Source organism: Nyctereutes procyonoides, unplaced genomic scaffold, assembly GCF_905146905.1.
Source record: "Nyctereutes procyonoides isolate TBG_1078 unplaced genomic scaffold, NYPRO_anot_genome, whole genome shotgun sequence".
NCBI classification, from domain to species: domain Eukaryota; kingdom Metazoa; phylum Chordata; class Mammalia; order Carnivora; family Canidae; genus Nyctereutes; species Nyctereutes procyonoides.
Genome location: NW_026575122.1, coordinates 28,082,088 through 28,103,988, shown reverse-complemented (window position 1 = coordinate 28,103,988; position 21,901 = coordinate 28,082,088). Strand labels below are relative to the sequence as shown.

Sequence of the window (21,901 nt, the reverse complement as noted above, 5' to 3'; positions counted from 1 at the left end):
AATATCAAACATGGATAACTATATGAAATTTGCAAATCATTTATATAACTTATGAAATGAAAAATCTGACAGCTTTATAATCGAGTACTATTCTATAAAATTACAGCAGAGATTACTAAATGAATGGCTAGCACAAATATAAATTAAATATCATTACTGGCACAGCGAGACTTCATCATCGTAAAAATGAAACCCATAGAAGAAAATGACCCCATTCTGCACGGCCTTCTTCCCCCAGAAAGAACTGTGACTCAACAAAACCACATTTTAACAACATGAAGATCTTGTTATTATAAATTTCAAAACAAAATGGAGGAATTTCCACATAATATTTATAACCTTCAAAGTACAATATTAATACATGTCTGTCAGTTAGAAATAACAGCAGTTTGTTAGGCTACAGGGTTTAACATAAAACCAATTTACAAATGTGAAAAGCAGTAGTGGTCCAATATTCACCATTACACATGAATCTGTTTCTTCCAGAAAATTTTTTTAAAAATTAAAATTTCTGTATCATGAAATATTAAAATAACACCCAAACATGCCACAATCACTATTCACAAATAAAGTTAAAATGAAATATACAAAAATTCATTTAATACTGTTAAATAACAATAAACTACAAGATTTCCTGAACAGAAATGGTAGGACCCCTGAATGTTTTACAGTGAATATCAGGAAAAAAATATTAAGTTATGATTATTTTCATGATATATAAGCCAAAAATTTACATGACCATTTCAAAATATACCAATTAAGAGTTGTAGTTTGTAAGATGCACTAAATAAACAAATAGTCCTTAAAAGTTAACACAAATGCTTAAAACACTTACCAATACCAAGGTGTGTTTATGATGTTCAAAGAGATGCATAATTGAAACTGTAATATTTACTATCTCTGATAAACACATTAATACCTACAATGCTTCAAAACAATCCTCTAAGTTCTCATTTCTCTCATTTGTTTTTAACATGGCTCATTTCAAAGACATATTACAGCTTTTAGCTGATTCCAAGTGAATGTTATTAAAACATACACATACACAGCTCCCCCCCCAAATGAAATAAATGGCTCCCCAAAGAAGTATCATCCCTTCTAATAAAAGAATTGTATTTAAGATGAAACAAGACCTCACATATTTCACTGGACTTGTATGGTTTACTTTTAACTAACTTTTTAAATTAAAGTACAATGTAAAATAGGTAAGTGTATTAGTATACACATATCCAATAATATGCAGTACATATTTCTAAAATGAGGAAAGGTAAAAATAAATAATTTTGGTTCTTTAATTCACTGGTATCTAAGGTAAGATCCCCATAATGTCAAGGTATTCACTTGCTTGAATCAACTTCTGCATCACATGCTTTCCTAAACATAAATGTGCTCATCAATTTCTTAGCTACTCTACTTGCTGATGTTCAATAAAAAATTATACAGCATGAACTTAGAGTGTTCAAGATGGCTCACTTATTTTACTGTTAAGCAAAGCTAAATTTACATTCCAGGAAACACTGCAGTTTAATTTTAAAAACAAACAAGAAATGCAGCAGTAAAACAATTCGTGAGGAGAAACAGATGCATTCACATCTAATAAAGCCACTGCAACTTCTTCAGGCATTTAACTGTTGTGTTAAATAAACAGACAGTAGTTATTTAGCAGCAATGATTCCGCAATAAATAATGCACTGTGTTTCTCAGTCCTGCACAAAAATTGCAGCTACAGTTACATCAATAGCTGTAACCTACTGGCTCTAATGGCAGAGAAGACCTTAAAACCAACTGTACAAAAAAATTGTCACACTGTGACAACAAATATAAAAACAATCTGTAGGTCTGAAATAAAAAGACTCCACTGTGAAGAGGACAGTGCAGACAAACGGAGATTCCAAGTCCACCAAAAGAAATAATTTGCCTTCAGATCTGAGTCCTTGATTGATAAGAAAGGCTGGGGGCTGGGCTTGAAACCATTTTATCAGACTTAAAAGAGCATGCTCTGTCTTCTGTTCTTCCCATGTCCTAAAATATAAAGTCATTTTATGAGGCAGTTCAAAGTTCAGTTTTATCCCACATACAGTATTTGGTGACTCTAGGAAGCTAATGGTCCCACCAGCAAAAACTAATGTTCCATGATAAGAGTGATCAGCACTGTCTGAAATGACCCTTTTGTTGATGGGGTCAGTCTATAGCTTCTATGCTTCGAAGTGATGAACCTGATGACTAGGGAAGCACAAGATGTGTCTTCTGCCTCAGGTACCAGGGATGGCGTGTGCAGTGATCAAGCCAGGCCACTTGTAAAAGGTCTTTGTGCCATCTGCAGCTTTCAGGATCCCTGACTTGACTGAGTCAGATTTCTCTCTGAAGAATTACTGAGCTGCCCACATCATACAGAAAAGTGAGTACGTGCAATGCTAAACATACAATTGTGGAATGCACTGTACATTGGTTTATACATCAATAATTTTACTGATCAATTTATAAACCAAAAACTTGGTTCCACGCAAAATTTCATGATCGACACGTGAAATGGTTTATGACAAACACACCTGTCTCTGGATAAGAAGAATTTCGAAAACCCGGGTCCTTTTGCAACTGAATCTCTTTCAAACTGAAGATTGATACACCTAAAATGCATAGACAAAAACTATCAGGTGAAGGTCTAACATTATTAAAACAAACATAACTCAACTATAGACAAAATGTTTAAAAATGTATATTGATTCAACATTTATAAGATTATAGCCCTACTGAACTATCTTCCCCTTTGTCCCAATGTTTTGAGAAGAAAATCAAACAAAATAATCGCCCCTCAGAACCTTTCCCCCACAACTCTGCTTTGAATCATGCTTCCAATGTCATGTTTCTCCTCAAATATGTACATATAGAGAATAGACCCTGTCTCTTTCTAGGACTTAATGGGATTGGGAGATGTAATCAAGAGGTATTTGATTTTTATTCTCTGTCCTTTTATCTGCCTCCTTAAAATGGCATGAAGGTATCAGGGCCTCAAAATACCTTCAGATTTTCAGAAAAAATCAATAGGTTTGTACACAACCACAATTGCCTACCTCACACTATGAAACTTGGTATTAATAATGAAATGTAAATATCATCTTGTAATTCAATTTTCTCATTTCTAATCTCTGTCAGAGAGGTAGTCTATTAAAAAATATCCAATAAATGAAAAGTCTTAAGGATTCTTGATTCCAATTAGTAAATGTCAATGAATCAGTTATTTATTTGTAAATGAGAATGGGAAATTAATGAAAGCTTTTGGAATCTCAGTTCCTAAATATTCTAATTCCCCATTCACCTTACTCCGTTTTAAAGTGAAATGTTGGGGTAATCTTTTAAAATGAAGCAATTAGACATGAGAAATCAGCTCTTTTAGTGACCGACAATACACTCACCACTGTCATGAGGATAGTAAAGTCAGAGTGACCACAGCAAAGAAAAATCATCTTTATATCTTGAAAAGGAAATCTACTTTCACAAGAAAACAATTTTAGGTTTTGGTTGTGCTTCATTACTTTTTGCCTAAAAATCCATTTTTAGAAACTCTGAATCTAAGCAATCCAGACTGGACCTAATGACAATGTTTATCATCAGATGGCATTTTCTAATTTAAGTCCAATAAGATTAATAACCCATGCCTAAGTACTATTGATTTCTTACAGAACAGTGGCAATGTGCTCAGTGTTAAACAAGTTAAGGGGTGCCTAGGTGGCTCAGTCAGTTGGGCGTCCAACTCTTGTTTCAGTTTGGATCAATTACTCATAGGTTGTGGGGGTTAAGCCCCACTCTGAGCCCCATGTCAGGCTCTGTGCTCAGCAGCAAGTCTGCTTGAAGACTTTCCCTCTGCCCCTCCTGCTACTTGCGTGGGCATGTTCTCACACACACTCTCTCTCTAAAATAAATAAATACATCTTAAAAAGAAATGAAAACATATGCAAATAAGACACACTTCCCTTCAAGGACTTCTAATCTGGTTACAAAAAGACTAAAATTTTATGCTTAAAAACTAACAACGATCTCTTCCTAAACCCTTAATTCACCCCAGTCTCTAACACTAGACAAATGAAAAGGGGGGAAGGGACTTTAGATTTTCTCTTACTTTCAGGTAAAGTATGTATTCTTGGTCCCAGACTTCGAAAATATACATGTTTCATGGCCTCTTCTGCTGAAACCCTTTTCTTAGATTCGTACTGTGAAAAAGCAAAGAACTGCTTCATTAACTTTTTCTCTAAACATTATGAGGGGAGGCAGATTAGCATTTAGAGCTACTTGTATCTTGAAAATCTGTAATATACTGACTGCTTTTTAAGAACCAACTTGGAGAATACAGATGTATTTTAATGTGAGTTGCTATTGAGATTATGTAGTAATGACCATATATCTTAGTTCCAAATTTCCAAAATGAAGTCGGATCTTCACTAAAAATTTAGATTCCCTGTATTTCTGAATTTATTAAAAAATTAAAATATCTGACTTTTGGTGTGACTTTTCCTCATGAGCACCAAAGGATCACTGGAAATACATCCAATACTTTTAGGAGAGATGTGACTTTTTTGGTATTTTTAAAAAATTTTACTTAAGTTAATTAACATATATGTATTACTGGTTTCAGAGGTAGAGGTCAGTGATTCTTCAGTCTTATATAATACTAAGTGTGCATTATATCACGTGCCCTCAATGTTTATCACCAGTTACCCCATCTTCCACCCGCCTCCCCTCCAGCAACCCTCAGTTTGTTTCCTAGGATTAAGAGTCTCTTATCGTTTGTCTCCCTGATTGTCTTATTTTTTTCTTCTCTTCTTGTATAATCCTCTGTTTTGTTTCTTAAATTCCACATATGAGTGAGGTCATATGATAATTGTCTTTCTCTGGCTTATTTCGCTTAGCATAATATCCTCTGGTTCGATTTACCCCAAAGATTCAGATGCAATGAAACGCCAGGACACCTGCACCCCGATGTTTTTAGCAGCAATGTCCACAATAGCCAAACTGTGGAAGGAGCCTCGGTGTCCATCGAAAGATGAATGGATAAAGAAGATGTGGTTTATGTATACAATGGAATATTACTCAGCCATTAGAAACGACAAATACCCACCATTTGCTTCAACGTGGATGGAACTGGAAGGTATTATGCTGAGTGAAGTAAGTCAATCGGAGAAGGACAAAAATTGTATGTTCTCATTCATTTGGGGAATATAAATAATAGTGAAAGGGAATATAAGGGAAGGGAGAAGAAATGTGTGGGAAATATCAGAAAGGGAGACAAAACATAAAGACTCCTAACTCTGGGAAATGAACTAGGGGTGGTGGAAGGGGAGGAGGGCAGGGGATGGGGGTGAATGGGTGACGGGCACTGAGGGGGGCACTTGACGGGATGAGCACTGGGTGTTATTCTGTATGTTGGTAAATTGAACACCAATAAAAAATAAATTTATTATAAAAAAAAATCCTCTGGTTCCATCCACATCATTGAAAATAGCAAGATTTCTTTTTTGATGGCTGAGTAGTATTCCATTGTATATCTATATCACATCTTTATCCATTCATCTGTTGATGGACACCTAGGCTTTTTTCACAGTTTGGGGATTGTGGACATTGCTGCTATAAACATTGGGGTGCATGTGCACTACATTTGTATCTTTAGGGTAGGATAGTTCTATTCTCAACTTTTGGAGGAACCTCCATACTGCTTTCTAGAGTGGCTGCCCCAGCTTGCATTCCCACCAACAGTGTATGAGTTCCCCTTTTTCTGTATCCTTGCCAACATCTGTTGTTTCCTGACTTGTTAATTTTAGCCATTCTGACTGGTGTGAGGAGGTATCTCTTTGTGGTTTACAGATGATGTGATACTCTATATGGAAAACCCAAAAGAGGGAAACGTGGGTAGCTCAGTGGTTGAGCATCTGCCTTTGGCTCAGGTTGTGATCCTGGGGTCCTGGGATCGAGTCCTGTATTGAGCTCCCCACAGGAGCCTGCTCCTCCCACTGCCTATGTCTCTGCCTCTCTGTGTCTCCCATGAGTAAATAAATAAAATCTTTAAAAAAACAAAACAAAAAACAAAAGACTCCACCCCAAAATTGCTAGAACTCATACAGGAATTCAGCAAAGTGGCAGGATATAAAATCAAAGCACAAAAATCAGCTGCAATTCTATACACTAACAATGAGACAGAAGAAAGAAAAATTAAGGAGTCAATCCCAATTACAATTGCACCCAAAACCATTACAATTGCACCCAAAATCCCATTACAATTGCACCCAAAACCTAGGAATAAACCTAACCAAAGAGGCAATCCCAATTACAATTGCACCCAAAACCATTACAATTGCACCCAAATCCCATTACAATTGCACCCAAAACCTAGGAATAAACCTAACCAAAGAGGCAAAAGATCTGTACTCAGAAAACTAAAGAACATTCATGAAAGAGACTGAGGAAGACACTAAGAAATGGGAAAACATTCCATGCTTATGGACTGGATTAACAAATATTGTTAAAATGTCTATGCTACTTAGAGCAATCTATACATTCAATGCAATCCCTATCAAAATACCATCAACTTATTTCACGGAGTTGGGACAGATAATCCTAAAATTTGTATGGAACCAGAAAAGACCCCAAATAGCCAAAGGAATGCTGAAAAAGAAAACCCAAACTGGTGGCATCACAACTCCTGGTTTCAAGCTCTATTACAAAACTGTAATCATCAAGACAGTAAGGTACTGGCACAAAAACAGACACATAGATCAATGGAAAAGAACAGAGAACCCAGAAGTGGACCCTCAACTCTATGGTCAACTAATCTTTGACAAAGCAGGAAAGAATATCCAATGGAAAAAAGACAGTCCCTTCAACAAATGGTATTAGGAAAATTGGAGAGCCACATGCAGAAGAATGAAACTGGACCATTCCTTCACACCACACACAAAAATACACTCAAAATGGATGAAAGACCTAGATGTGAGAGGGGAATCCATCAAAATCCTAGAGGAGAACACAGGCAGCAACCTCTTCCACCTCATCTGCAGTAACTTCTGGCTAGACATATCTCCAAAGGCAAGGGAAACAAAAGCAAAAATGAACTGAGACTTCATCAAGATAAAAAGCTTTTGCACAGCAAAGGAAACAGTCAACAAAACCAAAAGGCAACCAACAGAATGGGAGAACATATTTGCAAATGACACATCAGATAAAGGGCTAGTATCCAAAATCTATAAAAGACTTACCAACTCAACACTCAAAGGACAAATAATCCAGTCAAGAAATGGGCAGAAGACATGAACAGATATTTCTCCAAAGAAGACATACAAATGGCCAATAGACACATGAAAAAATGCTCAACATCACTCAACACCAGGGAAATATAAATCAAAACCACAATGAGATACCACGTCACACCAGTCAAAATAGCTAAAATTAAAAGTCAAGAAATGACAGGTGTTGGTGAGGATGAGGAATGTTGGTGGGAATGTAAGCTGGTGCAGCCACTCCAGGACAGATACTATTAAATTACCTATTAGGATCCCATTTCTCTTTTTTCCTTGATGAGATAATCTATTTAAGGTGTCCATGCTTCCAAATTCAACATATCAATGATGAATCATGATTTTACCAAATTTAGACTAATTACGGCAATCTTGGCTCCCCAATTCCCAGCCTCTCTTACAATTAATGTTTTGGTGACCAAGACTTAGGAAGAAACTTTGTAGGGGTTTCTGGAAAAGCTTTGCTTTCCAGATACAAGAGGACTATTACGGCTGACACCCTTATCCTCTCTTCTTCCTGCTTTGAATAGAAGATATTTGTAGGTGCAGCAGCCTGTAAGGCTCTAGGTATAAGGAAAAGAAAAAGAACTTAAGAGAAGAGGAATTGCAGAGAATATGGCCTGGACATAGTTGATCAATGCCAGAAGGGGACTACCTCATATTGTTCTAGGTCACAATGAGAGACCTATACACATTGAGAAACCGTCATTTATTCTTATTTTACTTAAGCATATGCCTTAAGCATGCCAGATACTACCATAAATAATCTTATTTAATGTCATGACAAGGGGCACCAGCATGGCTCAGTCGGTCAAGCATCTGCCTTCGGCTCAGGTCATGATCCCAGGGTCCTGGGATTGAGCCCCATGTTGGGCTCCTGCTCAGAGGGGAATATGCTTCTTCCTCTGTCCCCTGCTCATGTGCTCTTTCGCTACCTCTACCTCTCAAATAAATAAAATCTTAAAAAAAATCGTCATGACAAATATTTAAGCAAAGTATTATTTATCCCATTCTACAGATGCAGAGAAACTGAGGCTTAGTGATTACAAAGTAAGATGTAACTTACCTGAAGAAACTTTGTTATTAACTCGATTCCCTCAGAGTCTAACCTAAAAACAACAAAAAAATAAGTGGCAATTTATTCTTTTATCTCAGTTGACAGCAACTTTTCAAATATAACTATTTTCCAAGTGTCTTAATCTGCTAACTTCAAGTGCTCTAAAATAGCCACTCTCGTTGCTTTCAAACAGACTCAAATCTGTTTTATCCTTAAAAGACTTACCCTGCCACTTGTTTAAGAAGAAACTATAAAAAACCGGGCTTTGACTCAAATTTTCAATAATGAAAAACAAATCAGAAAATTAAAGAAATTTTTAAAATCACCACTCTATCTCAAAGTAACCTCTATTACTTAAGTGTATCATTTTCAGTGTTCCACTACACACAAGTTATAGAAGCATCATTTTCTCATTGTATAGGTGAAAATAAAGAGGCAAGTGGCCCCACATGCATCACTGTGGTTCACAATAAACACAGATGACTCATTCAACACATTTTTATAGGGCAGTCTACTATAGAAGCTATAAAGTTCAATTTAAATATGCCACAATGACATCATAAAACATAATTAAAAACTAGGGCTACAAAATCAATGAGGTAGTCATTTATAGTGATGAAATTCACTTAATAAGCAATAGAAGGTTGAAGGACTATTTTAATGGGATACTCTCTTGATCAGAAATTATAGGTTCTATTTTGCATTGCTTTTCATTGTCAAAAGCACAATAATGAAGAAAGAAACATTTTCTCAAGTGCTCTTAGTAGGCACTGGGGATGCTGTGGCCTAGACATTTTCTAGGCTGTTCTGTTCCTTTGTAGTTTGCCATTCTGGCAAATATCCAGAGCTCCTTGGGCACAAACTAGAGGCTAAGGTCATGGAGAACCTGCTTTAAAGAAGAGCTTGACCTTCTGCACTGGACACCATAATAGCAAGCAACATAAAAATCACAAAAATAGGATTTATGCTTCTTAGAAGGAAGAGACACACATAAAAAGCCCTGCACATAGTATTATTTTCCTAAGAAAGTCTACTTAGAATGTTATTAGTTGCTATAGTAACAATAAGAACATCAATTCACATAAATACTTTAAAAATATTTTTGTATCAGAACAATTTTTCCTACACTCTCTAGCTTGAGAATAAATGGAACTACAGCCAAGTGTGTTATGTTGTAAGCAATGTGAATGGCTTTTTATTAAAACAAACACTGACCTTATTTGGTATCTGGGTGTACTCTTTTATTTTTTTAAGGAAATGTGAAAAAATAGAAGGGGTCAGTTATTCTATGTTACTTACTGAAAACGTAATAATTCCGTAAGTAGAAACGTTCTGACTGAAATTTTAATGCCAGTATTAAATAGATCTAGGGGTAGAGCTGAGAAACTTTAATGACATGGCCAACATTTAGGACATAAGAGGTCAGAAAAAGTTTACATTCTTCAAATACAAATCACATCATTAACACTGGCCAAATAATGACAAGTCATCTTGTGTCAGAGTCAAGATTTTACTTATAATACTTTCTTAGGTTTTTATAAGTAAATACAGAATAATACTGTAGGAAGCAAAACAAAAATTTCATCGTGGTCTTCATGGTACGGAGGATGGCATTAACCAATGTCTTGTTTCAGATAAAGGGAACAATCTACATAAACTCTAGAATTCTAATATGGATGTTCTATATTCATATAAGGAGCTCAATTCTTTGATTTACATATCTTGGTCTCTGAATTATAAAATTAATCTGACAAAAGGAAGAAATTCATTTAAATCAGATCCTAAAATATTTAAGAACTTTGTACATGTATTATATATTTTTCCCTGAATCCTTACTGTGGCCAATGCTTTAAGAGACTGGAAAAATCATGTGGGTTTTTCTCCCTTTGGTTTAAAGAAAAAGAAAAAAGTACCTGGGTGCATGGTTAATGAGAGGCTGTGGTTTGTATTTTGGAAAGTTGTAGTTCTTGAACTCATCATTTGAAGAAACACCTGGCCAAGTTTCCTGAGATGGTGTCCCTGAATCGAAGAAAAAAAAAAATTTGTATTTGTAAATACATAAAAATGTACATACATACAAATATACATAAATAAGGAGAACTAAGAAAATGTCTTAAAGAATAATTCACATTTAGTAGATGATTTGACTATTTCAACTGAAAGCAAAATGAAAGAATTAGTAAACACATATCTACTTTTTTTGGGATTACACAATAAGCCTTAAAAATGATGCCTAACACCTAACCTAGAATTATTTCCTAATAATATGCTACAGACCAATTTTCAATAATATTTCTCTTCTCTGTTCTTCCATATAATTTTTAATACAAAGGCAGAACTCAGTAAATGAAGTCACATAGAATGCTCAATCTTTAGGATTACAATTTCCTTAATCAGTTTTTCTTTTAAAGATTTAATTTTTAAGTAATTTCTATATCCAACATGAGGCTCAAATTCACAACTCAGAGATCAAGAGTCACACGCCCCATGACTGAGTCAGTCAGGTGCCAACTAATTATAATTCTTAAAACAGCTATTTATGTTAGTCTCAGGACCAAATTTTTGGATATATTTTTTTAAAATATATAGTCTTATCTAGCTAGTCACAATTGCAGAAAACAAATTAATGGGAAAATATTTCTGTTACCTAGCAGTCGGAAAATTAAGTGCAGTTCATCTTCCACAGTTGATCCTGGAAACAGAGGTCTTCCAGAAGCCATTTCAAAGAAAATGCAACCAACACCCCTTTAAGATACATCAAAAAAAAAAAGGTGAGTAAGCCATTTACCTGTTATGAAGGACAATTCTCTTTTCCTTAAGATTGCCTCTCAAGATGGAGAATTTTGTATTTACCCGCTAGAAAAACCTCCTGCAGAGACTTTTTTCAGCTCCAGCTAAGTTAATTTGTTAACATGTATCCTATTTGTCTCAACTTCCATATTGCTATATCCATTCCTCCATCTCAGTTCCTCCACCCTGCCTTAAAAATTCTAGCTCTCCTTTGTATGATCTTTGAAAAAAAACACTGCCAATAACTAATGGTGACTTAATGCCTATTATGTCTTAGACAGTGGGTAACAGGGATAGGGAGAAGCAAATGATTCAAGATGTTTTTATGCAGGAAGCAGAGACAGAACATACAGGTGCAGGGTGGTGAGTGTTTTGAGTGTGTACGTGTGTGGGAAGGAAAAAAATGGAGAGAGATTCAGTGAATGAATACTATCTTCTAGAATCTGTGTCCATAAACTTAAAAGACAGTCCCTTCCATTAAAGAACTCACACTCTAACTACTGTATGTAAAATTTTACATATTAAAATGTTATATAAAAAATTATAATGATGGAGCCACTATAGAAAACAATATGGTTGTCCTTCAAAATAATTTAAAATAGAATTACCATATGATCCAGAAATTCCACTCCTAAGTATATACCCCAAAGAACTGAAAGCAGAGTTTCAAAGACATATTTGTCACACATGTCCATAGTGGCATTACTCGTTACAGCCAAAAGGTAGAAACAACCCATACGTCCACCGATGGATGGATAAACAAAATGTAGCATACATATACAATGATTATTCAGTCTTAAAAATTAAATAAATTCTGACATAAAAAAGTCAAATATCTCTACAACATGGATGAAACTTGAAGACATTTATGCTATGCGAATAAAACCAGTTATGAAAGGACAAATACTCTATGATTCTACTCATATGAAATGCTTAGAAATATCAAACTCATAGAGAAAGAAAGTAGAACAGTGGTTGCCAGGGGCTGGAAGGAGGAGTAAATGGGGAATTGTCTAATGGGTATGGAGTCTCAGTTCTGCAAGATGAAAAGATCTGGAGCGCTAAGGTTGCACAACAATGTGGATGTACTTAATGCCAAAGAACTGTACATTTAAAATGGGTAAAATGGTAAATTTTACATTATATGTATTTGCAATTTAAAAAATAAGTTTAAAAAATGTTACACAAAATTATATATAGTTGTTCAACACAAGACAACAGAAAGAAGTATATGACTTAACATTACATTATATATTCAATAAATGTGACCACATTTCAGAGAAAGGGATTGCCACTGGATGCTGGGTAGTATTCAGGAAGGATTTACGAAAAGCTGTGTTCTGAAGGTTCATAGGCCCAGAGTAGCACAGCATGCATTCCAGATGGGTAGACTGGTATGAGCACAAGTGCAAAGATGGGAAAGCCCAGGTTATTTTTGAGATATGGTGAATGGCCCACTGGGCTAAAAGAGAATATTTATATAGAGGAATAGTGTAAAGTTGTTGTGCCCAAGATCGCGAATCTGAGAAACCACCTAGGCGCCGACACGGATGCAAACACACGAGGGTTTATTTACAAGCTCGAGCCTGGATCCAAGTATACCCGACACAGCAGAGCAGGGACTTGAACCCCGAGACTAAGAGGCTTAACAACTTTATAGGGGCCAGTGGCCAATGGGATACGCAGAAAGTTGCACAGTCATGCTGGTCCAGGTGGCCGATTGAATTACATTTTACCCTACAGTATCCATTTGAACTGGCCTATCACTGAGCCGGATTTCCGGTTAGGGTGTGCCCTGGGCTTGACTAGGGTGGGGCAGTGCCTTAAGTAATAAGCAGGTCAGCACAAGGCGGTGCAGCACAAAATAAAGAGTCAGTCCTGCTCTGCTTGTCCAGGGGTAGGGGATTTTGTTAAATTTCCTGGGTCCCACAAAGTAAGTTGGGAAAGATAGTTTAGAGATGTTTTATTGAGATCATTAAGTATCAGATTGATGGTTGAACCTTACTCCATAGATAATGGAGAAAGCAGCAAAGGTATTTGAGTAAAGGAATGTCATCAGAGGGGATATGAGGAAGGTGGCTATGATGTTTTATTATTCTTAGGTCAACTTAAGAACAAATGGATTTTAATGAATATTAAATGTCAAGAATAATTTTATTTTAAACTACTATGTACTAAACATTCTTCTAAGTACTTTATATGTATTATTAGCTCATTTGGTCTCAACATTATCCACAGAACAGTAATAGTAGTTAAATTACTATTTAGTAATTAATAGTAATATTACTATTCCCATTTCCTTAAATGAGGAAACTGAGGCAAGGCCAGTAATTTGAATAAGGTTACTAACTATATGGCTATAAGTGGTAGAACTGGTAAACCAATGTGATCTTACTCATGTGACAAAACTCTTAATTACTGCTTATGTTTCCACTCTTTAAAGTAATATTGCCTTAAAACTCAAGTATCTATCAGTATGCCTTGTGTTAACGGCTACATTCTTTCACAATTATAAATGACAATAACATATGCATGTACTTACCACATGTCAATCTGTGTTGAGTACTCTGAGGAACCAAGAAGCACATCAGGTGGCCGGTACCACAGTGTGACAACTTCATTGGAGTAGGTCTTTGTAGGAACCGACTTAGCTCTGGCTAGCCCTTCACAGGGAAAAGAAAACAATTAAGAAATGGCTATAACCCATATCCTCACTATGACTCCAGTCACAAGATGTCTGAGACAGCTACTCTTTAGTTTCCTGAAGTTGAACAAAATAAGTTTTATGAATTTTTTTTGAGAGCTCATGGTCTTGGGTAAGCAAATCCTTATGTGATTAAAATAATAACAATTCCACAATCTGAAACCATGTTTATTTTTATGCATGTGAATGCACTTGATACAGTGCCTCCCATTAATCTAAACTTAAGATACTTTCCTTCTATGAATCACGGTGCCAAAATTATTTCCAAGTGGAACTTAAATTAATGCCAAATAGGCTGATGATACAGAGATAAACAGTTTTACTGCTTATAGCCAGAGGCCTATTACCTTTTCTTAACCTAATTCCAACTTTCATTTGCTATACCAATTTTAGTTTTTTTTAGAATAAATTACACTGCTATTGTGTACTTTAAGTTTTAAGTTATATATAAGCATAATTTTAAATAAAATGGACCACGCTGCCTTTGGCTATTAATGTAAATGATGAAAACCATGTGCCATTCCTTTGCCAATTTCAAGTGGAATTCACTGATTATTTAGAAATAAAGGCAAGAGTTCACAATCTCATCCCTTGAGCTACTTGCATGAGAGTTCTTTTTATTATCTCTAAGCCTCCAAATTCTGATCACTTGAAGAAGCAACTGTAAAAGATACCTGGAAAAAATATAAATTTATTCTAACATATAGTTTATTTCAATAACAAGGAATAATTCCATTTTAGGCTGTTATTTGGTATGTATAATTTTGTATATTAAAATACTAAATAAGAAAAATGTTATAAAAGGATAATTCAATAATTATTAAACTAGATAAAATCACTCAAATAAAACCAGAAATTTAAACAGTTAGGCAGCACTCATACTATTTTTGTTTACTATAACATAACTGCTAAAGAGTATAACTGGAACAATTAAAATACTAGTATTACTGTACCAACCCAACTTAGCAAGATGTGGGAAGCTTTCTAATATTTCCTCCTGATGTTAATAATGGCTTATTTGGGGACAAAAGACAGGGCCACAAGTTGGTTTATTCTATAACCTGTATGTACAGCATCAAATCAACAGCAAGTTATAGTCTCCTCCATACCTTACTCTCCTGCTCCTAAGAGAATTCAGAACTAGGGTGCTTGTTCAAATAGACTCCTGGTTCACAATTAGAATTTCAGTATTGGTATGAAACAAAATAATCTTTCAAACCAAATTAATTGTGATATGGTATAATTATAGAAGCCATTTTCTATTATTAACAAAAATGTTTGTATTAGTACTTCCCCATATCTGAATCGTCAATCACAGAAAAATGATATAATTTTCATAGAGAACAAGAACAATTTACAATAAAATACTCAAAGTTATATGACCCTCCCTTACTTGTGGTTCTTAAGTATATTTACTACACAACCAACAAAAAATAATTAACTAAAAGCAGAGATAAATTGATTGTACTATCTCATGGCATAATCAGAATTTCTTGTTGGCCTGTGAAAAGAAAATTTGCTTTGTTTACTTTCTTAGAAGCAAAATTTAGAGCACTCATAACATTATTCCCCCCCAAAAGTACATTTTTGATGGCCCTTGCCATTCATTCCTTTATGCATTTCTAATAGCCAAGGAGGGTTTCTCTATCACTGCTATTCATTTTAGGATTAAGGAATAGAGTAGTGAATGCAGCTCAGCTAAAAAACAAAAAACAAAACAAAAAACAAAAAAAAAAAAACGCCAAAAAACCGAAAGAGAGCGAAAATAACAATTATAAGGAAAGTAACAACATAAACTGTGCCCAAGACACTGTATAGTATATCTGAGCATATGCAAATAATTCCGAAGTTTAATAACACATGACCTCTACTCATTTCCTTTTTAAGGAAGGAAAAACAAATACTAACCTACTTTCAAACAAATATTAAAGTTCAATGAGTAAAAGTATAGGAATTTCCTGAATAAAATCACCACTTAGTAAATTTTTAATGTTATTAACTTGAACCATTTATATTTTCAAATTTAATGCAATACTCCAAAAGTAAAACTACTATAATCATTTATGAAAAATGATAAACACTAACTGTGAAAACTGCACTGGCTTTTTAAAACCAAGTTCTGTTACAGTACTAAAACTCTCAAAATGTGGAATATTTAAAACAAAACAAAACAAAACAAAAATACAAAACTACTATATAATTTAATATAAAAAAGTTTACTTCCTAGAAGCAAAAAGAACTTGTGATCTCATTAAAATTGGGTTAGCTAAAGAGAGACAGATAAATAGCATTAGTTAATAAGCATATAAATACAAAGCCATGGTGGCAGTCATGTTAAAGAACCTTTCAGTAGTGGCAGCACCCAAAGAGCTTTTATTTATATAGATTATTGATATCTGCCATATTAGAAAAACAGAGAAAAAATTAAAACTTACTTAAAACACCACTTATATATTAATTTTTATGAAAGATTTTTTCTAAAGGAAAATAAAAATTAGTACAAATAACCTTGGTTTTTATATTTGTAGTCTATTTTAAAAGAAGACTTGGATTCTTAAAATTGCTCTTGCATTCAATCTGTATGACATGTTGCTTTGATTGAAGTTTATGAAGAGATTCAAGATCTCACACAGATATGAAGTTGGAAAAAAGAAAAGTATTTAAATAGCCTTTTCTGAAAACTGTCCATATTCTTTGACACTACGTAAGATTTAATTTCTTAAAGATTATGTGGTAACAAATTATCTTAGTAAACTTCTCATGCTCCTGTTACATTAAAATTCATTGGTCTATCTTGCACTTTAAAGTGTATCTTTTAGACAGGCACGATTCTGTTAATATCATGTAAATACTAGTTATTTTGGAAAATATTGATTCTCTAAGTTATACATATATTCCAAATGTTTACAGACTTCTGAGCACATTTTTAAAAATCATATTTGTTAATATCACCACCGATCTCATCAGTAAAATCTTTTAAGTATTTAAGTATGGGGAAAATATTAAACTCAAAGTAGCAGATCCAAATTCCCAAAATCTAATTTTTTCTTGAAAATTCATACTTTCCTATTGGCAAGAAATACTTTCAGTTGTTTTCCTTGAAGTGATAGGCTCACTTCATTTCCAAGAAAACCTGTGCCAAATATATCTGAGTACCTATAGTTTGTTCAGTCATTTTTTTCAAGTAAAAATGATGTTCCTTGAAAAAAAGTTCAGTAGTCACACAAGCACTATTCCTTGAGATAACCATAGTATTTCCATGTACAGCAAATATGTTTTATGTATACTCATTTTATCACATAAAATACTAAAAAGACATATAAAGATGGAGATTTAATAAAATTAATAAGTTTTACTGCTTCATCAAATACCTTTTTATATGTAACTGACACTTTTTTCCCTCCAAGTGTATAGTGGTACAGAACACAATGACCACTAAGTACAATCTGCCTTGATATATGCTAAGGCACCAGTAGCTTTACCCGAGTGCTTCTGGACCATCACTGCAAATATTAACACAGTCAAAAAGCAAAGTAACATTTAGTATAATTTTAATATTATACACCTTTGGAGATACCCTGAAGTCTCAGGATGCTTAGGGGTCTAAAGACCATATCTGAGAACCGGTACCTTCTAGCATTCATGAACATAACTTACCCACCAAAGTTTGGGCTACAGAGAAAATTCCAAACTCATGTAAAAGCAATCACACAGTGTCAACAGTTGCTCTTATAAATATAACCACTTGGAACTATTTATAAATATCTCATACATTCCATACCAAAATCTGCTAGCTTTAATTCTCCTTTTTCATTAATGAGTAGGTTCTGTGGTTTCAAGTCTCGGTGCAATACCTTTCTTCTGTGGCAATATGCCAAACCACGTAGAATTTGGTATAAAAACAGCTACAGAAACAAATGAATAGAAATTAGTCTTAAAAATAATAAGATATACTTTGGTAAGCATGTTATGGTAAACAAAAAGCAACTGGCCAAAATAGTCAAAGAAATAAAACCCACATCCTTAAGTACAAAGCTTTCCTTATATAGTTGTTCTCTAAATTTTACAATTTATTATTCTATTTGAAGCATCCACCTACTTTTCTAGTCTGACAATTTCTATGAAAATAAAAACTGAAAATACAGTGGAATGAAATTTTGTCTGCATAGTAATAGTCCCTATTTATAGAAATTTATTTAAAATCAATAGATCCTTATAAGCTTACAGGCCTCCTAAGACTTACAATTTGATTATGCTATTCTGGCAAAACAACTAAACAACATCTACCCCCCAGCCACCCAAAACACCTGATCTGGGACAGTGTCTTTAAAATAAGGCATTGGAATTAGTGGTTTTATAAAAATTCTAAGGTGTCAAAGAGACTGGTACTGCATAGCTCTGGCGAATTATGTGCTATAAAAATAACCTAAAACCAGCTTCCATCACCCACCCTCTGGGTACTTTACTTTCTGCACCTCCTACTCAGCCTTCGAAATCTGCTATGATTCAGAAAAGAGAATTAGCACTGTAGAGCTCTGAATGACTCTCTGAAAAAAACAATTCCTATAAGTTAATGGTAGACCTTTTTTGTGCATTTTGGTAGAAAAAGGGATGTGCAACACAGAAGGTTTTTGTTTCTCTGGAGTTGACAAAAAGAGCCTCAAGTACAGAGGATTCAAGAATGTACCTTCAGTTTACTTGTACATGAAAAACAGAGCATTAGCACATTAAGAATAAGCTAGGGCAGGAGCTGAACAATAGGCCTAAAATTCTAAGCAGAAGTTTCTACACTCTACATATTTATATGTTTTGAAAACTCTAAAATTACTATTTCTATCTATTCCTGTTGCATTCTATGTTTGAAAAATATAAGGGCTATTTAAGAACACATACTAAAACATACCTTTACATTGTGCATGCTCATGATGTTTCCACAGTCATCCATGTACTGTTTTAGGTCTTTATCCTGAAAAAATATAGTACTTTACTATGTGATACATACTTCTCAGAGGACATGGCTGATTTCTTAATAGTATCTAATTTTTAAAAGTGGTTTTTGCTGTTTGTTTTCTTGAGGAAAGATACTGAATGCACAACACTTAATTTAATTAAATACCAATAACTAAACAGCAATGCCCTGGAGCCTTAATTTCCTACGTTTTATTATAGCAAAAGTAAATACTCAATTTTTGTTAAATGCTTACCAGATACTCAAACACCAGAGTCAAAGACTTATCTGTATGAACAATGTCATGTAAGGTTACTATATTTGCATGTTTTAAATCCTTTAATAGTGAAACTGCAAAAAAGAAAAGAAAGTCAATTATTCAGTCCGTGGTAGCCAGACTATAAAAAACCTGAAGTTTAATCATGAACTGAGTTTAAGATTCTCTTAAGTGTAAAACAAAAATTCACCAATAGGATCTGCAGCATAAATTTTAATCTAATCATTTTTCTTTTATAGCTTTGGGTTTTTCATACTTAAAATTGTCCCCAATGTTTACAGTAACTTTCTCCACAACATCTTCTGTTTTTATCTCAAGTATTAACTTATTTTTTTCCTCCAAATTGCTTATGACTTGCTTCAAGTCATTTTCTGGATAATCTAACTTTAAAAAAAAAATGGTATCATGGTATTCTGTATATATCAATTTATAGTTTACTTTTCCCCATAGATAGTATATAACATTACCCAAAGTCAAATATTTATCAATGACAGTAATTTTTAATGACTTCATAGTATTTCACTGTAACCTATACAATAATATAATTAATTCTGTTAAATATTTTGACTTTAAATATTAGCTTTAAGGTCTAAATATATCTCCCAGTCATCTTTATCTGAGCCCTTTTTACTTACTAAAATATAAACTCTTATTATGCAGCTTTGGTTTTAAAACATTCTATATAAACTCTGTATACATTTTGCTCACAAAGATCAAATTTTACCTTCTCTTATAGCTGTGCAGGGTGCACCTTCCTCATGTTCCAACCGGATCTCTTTCAATGCCACCAAATTCTCTGTCAATTTACTTCTTCCTTTATATACTGTTGCATATGTACCCTATAAAATATATTTTTGAAAGACACATCAAAATATCCTAAGAGTCTATCTACAGCATCTATATAATAAAGAGACCTAAATTCCTAATTTGTAAGCATATGTTAAAAGTCCATTTTGCAAGCAAAACTCTACAATGATTAGTCTTGGTTTTCTTATAGCTAAGAGGACTTTCAGTACCATGTGCAGAGCCTCCATATTCTTATAACCTTACAGAGTGCCTCAAAGTATGAAAACTCAGGGAGAATATTTAATCTACTTTTTGTACTCTGAATCAGATTAACTGGATCAGTAGCTTCAGAATCAAAGGTGCTTTGCCTGCAGTGATATGGGAACTCTGAGGCCACTAACTGACCATATTAACTGAAAACTGAAAATATAACTGACATTGTTAAATATGAAAAAATTTTATCAGTTCTCAGACTTTTCAGAATTTATGTACATTTATTCTTCGTTAAACAACAAATATATTTTACAGGAGGTTTCTATCACTGCTAAGATAGCCCTCAAATTCTCTTAAGGCTTTCCTAATAGCTAATTCCATTGTTTTCTGGCTGGCCCTTTTTCACCCTGGGAAGAAGACCACCTCAAAATTAGTCATATCACTTCTCGGCCTTTTGGCTAAGATCAAGTGCAAAATTAGTTCAGTAGCAGGCTCAAGAAAACCAAGATCTTTTTAGCCAAAAATTTCCTAAGCCTTCAATGAGATATGTTTTCATCTTTAGAGACAAATTTTTATTTTTTGCAGGTTTGAACTCAGGCAATTTCCCACATGACAGCACAGACAACAGACTGCCAAGGAGGCTAACAGAGAGATGCCTATTTTGTTACCAAGAAAGCACATTTTATGCTTCCAATAAAAGATTATAAGCTAAAAAAAAAACCATTTCCTTTTAAATTGATAGCATATTTTCAAGACTTCAAAGTTTTTTTCCTTCTAACATTCTGTTACCTTTTCAGTATAAGATACAGTCTTTTAGACAATGGTGCTTACATTTTTTTTCTAGGTTGGTAAAAACTGTGAACTAATTGTGGAGTTTAGATAACAAACAAGAAAAAGAAGGTGTGTTATATTTTTGAAAAAAGTATTTGCTTACCTCTCCAAGCTTTTCCAATTTGATGTAAGTTTCCATTTTTCCAAACCCAATTTCTGACTGAAAGCAAACAATTTTAAGTTTAGTGTTCTTAAAATTTCAATCCATCTCTTCTTCAATTTCTTTTTAAACATTATTCCTTTTCTTAAAGGAGTGCACTTTATTATTTCTTTTAAGGTAAGCTCCACACTCAACATAGGGCTTGAATTTATGACTCTGACATCAAGAGTTGCATGCCCTACCAACTGAGCCAACCAGGTACCCCTCTTCCTCAATTTCTGAAACGTTCTCACTCTGAAGAGTGTCTTGAAATAGATAAATCTGATTATAATTAAATTGTTGAACATCTGTCAAGTTTTAAAATACACTCAATGTTAGAACATTCAAAGGTTCAAAAATATCAAAGTTCACAATTAAAACTGCCAAACCATCTTTTTATATAGATTGGTTAACATTCTGCTATGAAAAAATGTTTTAAGGCCCTGAGCTTTTTAAGACACCACAGTCATTTTAAGATACTAAAGAATTTTACAAAAGACAATTACGTGATTTTCTTTTTAGCAAAACTGCAAAATAAGTAATTTTCCTACATACTTTCCTCTACCAATCTTTGACTTCCCTTGGAAGGCCTGCAAACAACAAACTATTATTTGTTTCAGGTTTTCTAACCAAAATGTAATGAAAAAGACCATTGCAAGTCATACTCCATTATGGCTCAGGAAACTAACACAGAAGCAGTACATCTAAATCTGACAACCCCTCCCCCCCATCTCCCAAAAAGTCTTTATTTATTTTTTAAAGATTTTATTTACTTATTCATGATAGACACACACACACACACACACACACACACACACACACAGAGGTAGAGACACAGGCAGAGGGAGGAGCAGGCTCCATGCAGGGAGTCTG

General features: G+C 34.1%; 1 protein-coding gene and 1 pseudogene across 1 annotated transcript in view; one reads left to right on the top strand and one right to left on the bottom strand.

The window, feature by feature from the left end:
* Positions 1–265: 265 nt before the first annotated feature.
* The window catches only part of CDK17 (cyclin dependent kinase 17), a 110,243-nt gene continuing 88,607 nt past the window's right edge, over positions 266–21,901 (bottom strand). The window contains exons 6-17 of the mRNA XM_055336490.1: positions 20,993–21,049; positions 19,784–19,898; positions 19,039–19,133; positions 18,738–18,800; positions 17,616–17,739; positions 13,673–13,793; positions 10,988–11,085; positions 10,254–10,359; positions 8,350–8,392; positions 4,118–4,208; positions 2,550–2,627; positions 266–2,022 (exon numbers count right to left, since the gene is read on the bottom strand). Of these exons, the coding sequence (XP_055192465.1) occupies positions 1,985–2,022; positions 2,550–2,627; positions 4,118–4,208; positions 8,350–8,392; positions 10,254–10,359; positions 10,988–11,085; positions 13,673–13,793; positions 17,616–17,739; positions 18,738–18,800; positions 19,039–19,133; positions 19,784–19,898; positions 20,993–21,049 (1,029 nt within the window). The 3' untranslated portion in view covers positions 266–1,984. The remainder of the gene's footprint in view (positions 2,023–2,549; positions 2,628–4,117; positions 4,209–8,349; positions 8,393–10,253; positions 10,360–10,987; positions 11,086–13,672; positions 13,794–17,615; positions 17,740–18,737; positions 18,801–19,038; positions 19,134–19,783; positions 19,899–20,992; positions 21,050–21,901) is intronic.
* LOC129517066 (U2 spliceosomal RNA) lies at positions 20,497–20,669 on the top strand (annotated as a pseudogene).